Source organism: Euprymna scolopes, chromosome 4, assembly GCF_053919585.1.
Source record: "Euprymna scolopes isolate OS-2025 chromosome 4, ASM5391958v1, whole genome shotgun sequence".
Lineage (NCBI taxonomy): Eukaryota > Metazoa > Mollusca > Cephalopoda > Sepiida > Sepiolidae > Euprymna > Euprymna scolopes.
This window is the reverse complement of record NC_136485.1, coordinates 156,508,874-156,518,240: the sequence shown is the minus strand read 5'-3', so window position 1 is coordinate 156,518,240 and position 9,367 is coordinate 156,508,874. Positions and strand designations below refer to the sequence as shown.

At 34.3% G+C, this 9,367-nt stretch overlaps 1 protein-coding gene across 2 annotated transcripts in view; it reads left to right on the top strand.

Annotated features, from left to right (window-relative positions):
• The window catches only part of LOC145269839 (uncharacterized), a 24,401-nt gene extending 20,894 nt beyond the window's left edge, over positions 1 to 3,507 (top strand). For both annotated transcript variants that reach the window (XR_013865265.1, XM_080125560.1), the window contains exon 2: positions 2,733 to 3,507. Coding sequence is in view for 1 of the 2 variants with exons in the window: in XM_080125560.1 (XP_079981686.1) it covers positions 2,733 to 3,066 (334 nt within the window). In the remaining variant the exon portion in view is untranslated. The remainder of the gene's footprint in view (positions 1 to 2,732) is intronic.
• Positions 3,508 to 9,367: the final 5,860 nt, after the last annotated feature.

Below are 9,367 nucleotides of genomic sequence, written 5' to 3'. Positions count from 1 at the left end.
AACTTTTTTTGTTTTGATATCCATGGCATGCAAATCCTGGTCAAACCATTCTAAAATTCCCACATTGTATCTCAAAACATTGACTGCCCAAGCATTTACTGCTTTCATTAGGTTTCCTCCATACAGTTTCGACTTTGCAATTAGTTTCATTCTTCTAAGATACTCCTTTCTGACTTTCTTCTTCATTTCTCTGTTCATGATGCCTAGACCCTCCAACACTCCCAAATACTTATACTCTGTATCTTCTATTTCTTTCATGATTTCTCCATTTGGCAGCACTATTCCATTCGAATGAACCTTTACTCCTCTTTTCATCACCAGCACCGTACATTTACTAATCCCAAACTCCATCCCAATGTCTTCTGAGTACATCCCCACAAGTTCTACCAGTCTCTCCATTTCCTTTTCATTTCTACCGAATATTTTCAAATCATCCATAAACAGTAGATGGTTGAGGCGTCTGTCACCAGATCCAAAGTTATACCCCAATTTTTCTCTCTTCAAGAGGATGCTCAGTGGCATCATTATCATTACAAAAAGAAGTAGCGATAACGAATCTCCTTGAAATATTCCACGTTTAATGCCAACCTCTCCCATCTCCTCTCTGTTTGCTGTCAGCACCGTTTTCTATTGAGCCATACTTGTCTCCAAAAGCCCTACCACATTCTCAGCAGCCTAATAGAATAATAATAATAATAATAATAATAATAATAATAATAATAATAATAATAATAATAATAATAATGGCCAGTAATAATAATAATAATAATAATAATAATAATAATAATAATAATGATAATAATAAAAATAACAATAATAATAATAATAATAATAATAATCAATAATTATAAAATAACAATAATAATAATAATAATAATCAATAATAATAATAATAATAAATAATAATGGCTAGTAATAATAATAATAATAATGATAATAATAAAAATAACAATAATAATAATAATAAATAATAATAAAAATAACAATAATAATAATAATAATAATCAATAATTATAAAATAACAATAATAATAATAATCAATAATAATAATAATAAATAATAATGGCTAGTAATAATAATAATAATAATAATAATAATAATAATAATAATAATGACAATAATAAAAATAACAATAATAATAATAATTATAATAATAATAATAATAATAATAATAATAATAATAATGACAATAATAAAAATAACAATAATAATAATAATTATAATAATAATAATAAAAATAATAATAATAATAATATTAATAATAATATTAATAATAATAATAATAATAATAATAATAATAATAATAATAATAATGATTGGAAGCATAAATTAACTCAAATCACAAATATTGTGGTAAAAAAATATTGGTTTAAAAATTAAGAGTATATTTTAATCTTGAAGGAGAAAGAAAGTAATATAGCCCCTTAAAGCACATGGTCATCGCAAAACTCAAAGCGTTCGTAAGAACACTGTAGCTTGTCGGATTCAGTAATAATTTTTTTCCTACTAGATTGTATATGTCCGTTTGTGTCCTTTATGTATGTGTGATAGTGCGCCTTGCCTCACATCTTTTGCAGAATTATATGTAAAACAAGTCTGGGTTTAGTTGAATTTTACGAGTTGAAAAAAAGAAAAAGTGAATGTTTATACAGGATGGCCCACTTAGTAGGCCGACCTTTCTAATCTTTCTCTTAATGACCAACTGACACCACAAGTCAAAATGCAATTCTTTTTCCAACAACATGGCGCTACAAGCCACATTTCTCACATATCATTGACACGTGTTCATGACATGTTTACGGAAGAGAGAACAATAAGCAAAGGGTTATGGCCACCACTTTCCCCGGACTTGTCATCATGTGATTTTTACCTTTGGGAGACTTTAAACAAAAAGTGTATTCAAATAATTCTCGCAATCTAGACCAACTAAAGGAGAACATTACCAACGCCATCAGGAGAATCTCTAGATAAGATCTACGGACAGTATCTGCAAAATTATTAAACGCGCTCAGAAATGCATAGATGCCACCAGAGAGCACTTTCAGCATCTTTTATAACACTACAGGTAATTAAAATGATGCAACAGGTAATTAAAATGATGCAACAGGTAATTAAAATGATGCCATAGGTAATTAAAATGATGCAACAGGTAATTAAAATGATGCAACAGGTAATTAAAATGATGCCATAGGTAATTAAAATGATGCAACAGGTAATTAAAATGATGAAACAGGTAATTAAAATGATGCTATAGGTAATTAAAATGATGCAACAGGTAATTAAAATGATGCAACAGGTAATTTAAATGATTCAACAGGTAATTAAAATGATGCCATAGGTAATTAAAATGATACAACAGGTAATTAAAATGATGCTATAGGTAATTAAAATGATGCAACAGGTAATTAAAATGATGCCATAGGTAATTAAAATGATGTAACAGGTAATTAAAATGATGCCATAGGTAATTAAAATGATGCAACAGGTAATTAAAATGATGCCACAGGTAATTAAAATGATGCAACAGGTAATTAAAATGATGCTATAGGTAATTAAAACAATAAAAGAATGTTTCTCTTCTCTACTACATTTTTTCTGGGCTACTTTTAAGTGGGCCACCCTGTACTGTTATGTATTCAATATAAATCTTATTCATGTATCTTTCTTTTTTTTTTCTTTTTCTTTTCTTTTTTTTTTTTTTGTTTTTTTTATTTGTTTTTTTTTTTTGACAGGATGATGCGTATTATCTGGTTTATATTGCTTGGTGTTGTCAGCCTCTCAAGAGGGGATCTGACAGCAAAGTCTACACACGATTTAGCGGATGACATTATAAACTCTAAAATATACGGCACCAGACGCGATCCCATTTTTAGCCGAAATAAACAAAAAATTGAATGTGAAATAACGTGTAGTTATTGTATTTTGGAAAACTTGAAGCAGAGGTGCAAAGAATCATATTGTAAAGATCCAATTGCTTGGGAACTGTGTGTGAAGCCGCAAAGGCATGCTGACATTAATGAAACCAAAGAAGAATACAAACAGCGTTTTTTAGACACATTGTTTTAAAAATAACGACGCAGTATATCTGTTTCGCACGTTTGTTTTTAAGTGAAAAAGAACCCATATTTGTAGTTGGATTTTTTTATGGGTGGCGTTTATTTGAATATGAGGAAAACATCAACTTTAAAAAGACTAATTGAGATAGGTAGCCAGTTCATTTTTGTCCGCTGAGAGAACGAGTGAGCTGAGAAATGGCGGTGTTCATTGCAACATTATAGTGCAGAAGTTCCATTAATTTCGTTACGAGGTTACAATGCTTGAAGAAATGAACTAACGATCTTTACACCCGAAGTCTTTTCACAAACAATGGTGAAGTAAGAAGATTAACGAAATGATTTTATTGTATTAAACAGTTTTAATGGTTATCAATATTGCACTTTAAAGAGAATCTCATTGATCGACATCTCTGTTATATGCGCTAATAAAGAGTCCGTTTAACAAATCTTATATGGTGTTTTTTTATTTAATAATATAAACTAAAGAAGCTTTCAATAATTTATAAGCGAAAAAATGCAAATTCCAAGGGATATTAAGTTCAAGATATCGAATACTTAGCACTTGCATATGCCGGTTTACCACTTGGAAAATTCACAGACATATACACACATTTATATATATATATATATATATATATATATATATATATATGTGTGTGTGTGTGTGTGTGTGTGTGTGTGTGTGTGTGTGTGTGTGTTCTATATATATATATATATATATATATATATATATATATATATATATATACTGAATCCACTCATACTAATTTTTATCTTAGCAAAAAGCCAGAACACCTCTGTGCCAGATAATTTAACTTATGCTATTTATAACACATGATTATAGATCCAGTTGCCTTGAAATCATCAATATGCTCTTGTGATGTTCACGGGTGCAAATCTGCAATGATTGGCCTCGAAAGAATTCCTAATGCGAGTTATTCAGGCGATCAGCAATGAACTGAATCCTCCTTTCGCAAGAGGAAGTAATGTCTGTATGGATGACCTCCTGCGATTAACAAAGGAGATACTACTTTTTATCTTTGACAGAAATTCCGAAATCCCTGGGACAAATAATTCAGTAACATTATTTAACCCATAGCTGCAAAGAATTAATAAAATCCATAACTTCCTAAGTTTTTTTTTATCTGATAAGTGAGCATAATGGTCAACACACGATCTTGAACCCGATTCGACAACTTCATTTCCGTGACTTGAACAACTGCACTAAATGGTTCTTCCCTGACATGAACAAAAAAAGCACGCCCAATATTTAACAACTTTTTTCGACACTCTTTCACATTGACACACGCAGACGTATATAGCTACACATATTCGCCCTTTCTACATATGCGAGAACCACACCCGCCTGTTTATGTGGAGTTAAAGAGAGTGTAATGTGACAATCAGCCAATGCACGAATCCCATTCACATGAGTCGATAGCGTCATCACGTGGAGTAAGACAATCTCAACAAAATAAAAACCAATCAGCTTGTATAGCACTAGATGTATCAGAATTTGGGGGGAATTTTTGACACCCCTAACACAAAACTGCGAATAAAATATTTAAAAAAAACTCGTAATTTCTCTTTTTAAAGTGGGTTGTTTAATTTCTTTATTGAGCATGCTTCCAAAATAAACTATTAAAGTTGTTTAAAATATAATAGAAATTTTATTTTAAAAAACAAACAAACAGTGTTTACAAAGAGACGGCGCACCTTCATGCAACCATTTTGTTACGTAATGAAATCAATTGAATTTTACGAGTTAAATAGTTTTCAATGTTTAAACTTTAAAAATCTATCACAATTTTTCTAATTGTTTAATTTTTACGATATTTTCAGGATCAATGTAAAATTTTATGCTCCTTTCAATAATCCAAATATACTATTTTAGACAGACGTTTTTTTTATTCACATCTCCCCATTTTGAAATGTCTATTAAAATTTAAATAATTAATTTACTCACCAAAGTTTTATATATGATAAATTAAAGATAAAAGATCAATAAATAAAATATTCTAATTTAAAACAAAAAAAAGAAGTGTTTTTTTTAAATTTACCTGTAAAGTCCAAAGTGTAACACCCTTATTTAAAAAAAAACGTTGATTTTTTTGTTTTAAGTGGAAGCTTATGTTATGCTTAGATTGTCAAGTAAATAGTGTACATTGACGACATTTTTTCTATTTCATTCAATGTTTTCTTTTCAAGATATTTATAAATTTCACTCGATAAAGAAGAATTAAAATATATTAAATAAAAAATTCATGTATTTCTTTGAGAAAAGAAAAAATAATTCATCGACTGTTTTTTTTTTTTAAGGCACAAACTTATAAGTAAAATGTGACTATTTTCATTGATGCGGACACATATTTCTTCACGCACAGGACAAGACGGCTAACGCAAAGCTGTGGTTTTTACGTCTTTCTGTCCACCCGTTGTTCAAAACAAGAACAAACACAGCTTATGTAATGCTTACGTAATGGCGGCTTTTCAAATAGTTGTTTTAAATTCTTTTATTTAAAAAATACATGGAATTTAAAATATAAATATGGATAAATTCTTAACAATGAGGAATGGAAGTACGAGGGGCGTGCAATAAGTAATGCCCCTTACCCATTTCCCATGGCAGTAGAGCAACGAAATGGCGCAGTTATTAGTCTTTCTCTACATAGAAACCACCCAGAGTTATGCATTTCTCCCATCGTTTGATGCAGCTCTGGAGACTGTTTTTGTAGAACACCCCAGGTTGGTCCTCACACCACGACGTGACTTCAGAAATCAAGGCTGCGTCATCTGGGAAACGCTTTCCTTTCAAAAAAAAACTTCATGGCTGGGAAGAGGTGAAAGTCAGAGGATGCAAGGTCAGAAGAGTAGGGAGGATGGGTGAGGATTTCATAACCGCACGCCCGTGTTTCTGATCTGGCGACATGTGAGTTGTGGACTGGAGCGTTGTTCTGCAGGAGGAGAATACCTTTGCTGAGCTTGCTCCGCCTCTTGATTTTGATAGCTTCCCTTAATTTCCTCAAAAGTGAAGCATAATAAGGCTCCTGTAATTGTGGTAACCTTTGTCAGGAAATCTGTCATCACTACTCCGACCTGGTCCCAGAAGATTGTGAGCATGACCTTACCAGCGGAGGGCTGCACCCTTGCCTTCTTTGGGGGTGGTGAGTCCAAGTGCTTCCACTGCATTTACTGAGGTTTGGTCTCTGGATCATAGTGATGGACCCAGGTTTCATCCTGTGTAATCAGTCTTTTGAAAAACTGACTAATCTTCTTGGCACATCTCCAAATTCATTCTCGAGCACTCGACGCATTCTCGCTTCTGGAATAGTGTGAGCAACCTAGGAATCCATCTGGTAGACACCTTATGCATATGCAAATGGTCATGAATGATAGTTTCCACAGACCCTGTACTAATCTTGACATCTTGGGCTATTTGGCGAATAGTAGTGCGCCGATCTTCCAAAATGGCAGCCTCTACTTGACGGATAGATGCCTCATCAATGGCAGAAGCGGGGCGACCAGGTCTGAGAGCTGTTTCCACAGACTTCCAGCCATGTATGAATTCACGATGCCAGCGTTTTACACGGTCATATGATGGGGCATTATCACGATAAGTTTCTTTCATTTCATCAAAAGCCTCCTGTGTTGTGCGTCCTTTCAAATACAAAAACCGGATCACTGCTCGACATTCAACAGACTCCATTTCACACCTGACTCAGTTCAAACACCTGTAAAACAGAAACTACAATTAGTTCAAAGCTGTAATTTGCCACATAACCCGTAGAGATATAAATAATTGCACATACAAAATTTCAGCTAGATCAGACAACTGGAAGTGAGTCAGGGGCATTACTTATTGCACGCCCCTCGTACCCATTGAATAGTATTTTTTATATGTAAGTGATTTGGGGGGATTTATATATGCATATATTTTATCGAAGCAAGTTAGCATTCGTTGATTTTCTTTAAATCTTTTTTAAAGAAAACCGATTAAAAAAAAAACAAATATTGCATAATTTGCTATTAAACCTGCTATTTTTTTAAATTCGTTCTTTGCTCCATGAATTGAGAAAAATATGGTTTGAATTACATTTTTCAAGTAGTTATAAGCTTGGAAAGATAGGAGGTCGAATTATTCAATTTTTTATCACGCATTTTTAATGTCGGTTTCTGACACTGCTAGTATAGCATGTTGAGAAATCGATAATGATCAATTAAAAGAAGACGTTCAGTAAATGTGCGCCCCTACAGAGACAAGATTATCAATGAGAGAGAATATAGAATAATATCCGCATATAACATTCTTGTGGTTTATGGCGAAGAAAGAGACAGAAGAGTGCAAACGCGAAATTGTACACCTATATATTTGTATATATGTACACATACGAGTGGACACATATATATATATAAATTCGTTTTTTGTTTTTTTTTTGTTTTTATTACATTTTCAACCAAAACAAGACACATTGCCACTTTGGTGTAGGGGGCTACTATCAGGGGCAACAACTACTGTTGGGATTTGGGCAGCAAGATGTCGGTTCATGTTACACTTGAACTTCTGCATGTCAGTACAGTTGGGGAAGCAGGGACCTGGAATGGAATTCCAGAGTTTATCGGTTCTGGGGAAGAAACTATTGGAGTAGAAGGGTCTTTTACATCTAGGGATCTATGTGTGAGGTGGGATTTAGCTGCCTGTCGGGTTTGTCAAAGGTGTCTACGTCATGGGGGCACAAGTGTCTGCAGTTCGCCAGAGCATTCACCACTAAAATATTTGTAGAACAGGCAGAGGGATGCAACATTTCGTCGATGGGACAGAGGCTGAAGCTTAGATGCCAGTTCAGGGCCTATCAGATTGACGACTCTCTTTTGAACCTTGTCTAGGGGCGAGAGACTAGTAGCAGATGCACCAGCCCAAATATGACAGCAATACTCCATACAGGGGCGAACGGTGGCCTTATAGAGGTACAGGATACTTTCGGGTGTTAGTAGTTTTCTAGCACGGTAGAGAGAGCCTACCTTCTTCGCAAGAACTGTAAACGTTAGGCCAAGCAGTTTGAAAGATGTAGTCTCAGATAAAGAGTCACTGGCCATTGCTATTGGTGGCAGAGAACGTTTCTTGTAATTATTGAAGGAAATCAGTTTAGTCTTCGCACCATTGAATGTGACCATCCATTTTTGTCCCCATTCCACTACAGATTGGAGGTCATCCTCTAGCGTTTTTGCCATTTCTTTAGATATATGTTCATTTGTTTTTTTGTCATGCCTGTTATAGAGTGTGGTGTCATCAGCATATATACCCATCTCAGAGGCAATTTTGTCGGGAAGGTCATTAATGAATATTAGGAACAATAGAGGTCTAAGGATAGACCCCAGAGGCACTCCCGCATTTATGTCACATTGTTTAGATGTACGACCGTCGAGGACAACCTGGATTTTTCTCTTATCTAAGAAGGATTTAATTATGTTAAGTATTCTACCAGTGATACCGTATGATCTAATTCTCCTGAGGAGACCTTCATGCCATACCCTGTCAAAACCATTAGATATATCTAGAGCTACCGCTCTGTCCTCACCCACTTTGTCCAGTGAATAGTATATATATGCAGAGATTACAGTAAGGATGTCTGCTGTCTTGTCTAAATCCATATTGTTTGTCAGTCAGAAGTTTAGCATCTGTAAGGTGATGGACTAGAGCACGGTTAATTATGGTCTCAAATATTTTGGCGAAAAGTGGGAGGAGGTTAATGGGGCGATAATTTGATGGGTCAGTTCTTTCGCCAGAATTCTTGAATGCTGGTACCACAGAAACAGTTTTCTAACAGCCCGGAAAGCAAGATTCATTAAGGCATTTTTTGTAGAGTTTGGAGAGAACTGGAGCTACTTCGGCTGGGCACTTTTTTTAATAGCACAGCTGGGATGAGATCAGGTCCACATGCTTTTGAAGTGTTAAGGTTTTTTATGATAGCATGCACCTGAGCAGGGGTGATTTTTAGATTGTCTAGCGTGGCGTCTGTCCGCAAAGGGAAGTCAGACAGGGGTGGTTGGAAGGGTCCAGTGTGGAGTTTGAGGCAAACCAGCTGGCAAGCATATTAGCCTTGTCGGTTGCTGAGCAAACAACCTCGTAATTATTGGCTAGTGGGGGAATTGTTGATTGCCCATTATTTACTACACTGTTATAGATTTTCCAGAAGTCACGCGTTCCTAATTTTTGTGCTTCGATGCGTTTTTTAGTGGTTTCAGTAAATTCCCTCTTAGCTATCGCTATTTCTTTATTAACGTTACTTCTAGCTTCTATAGACTTCTGACTG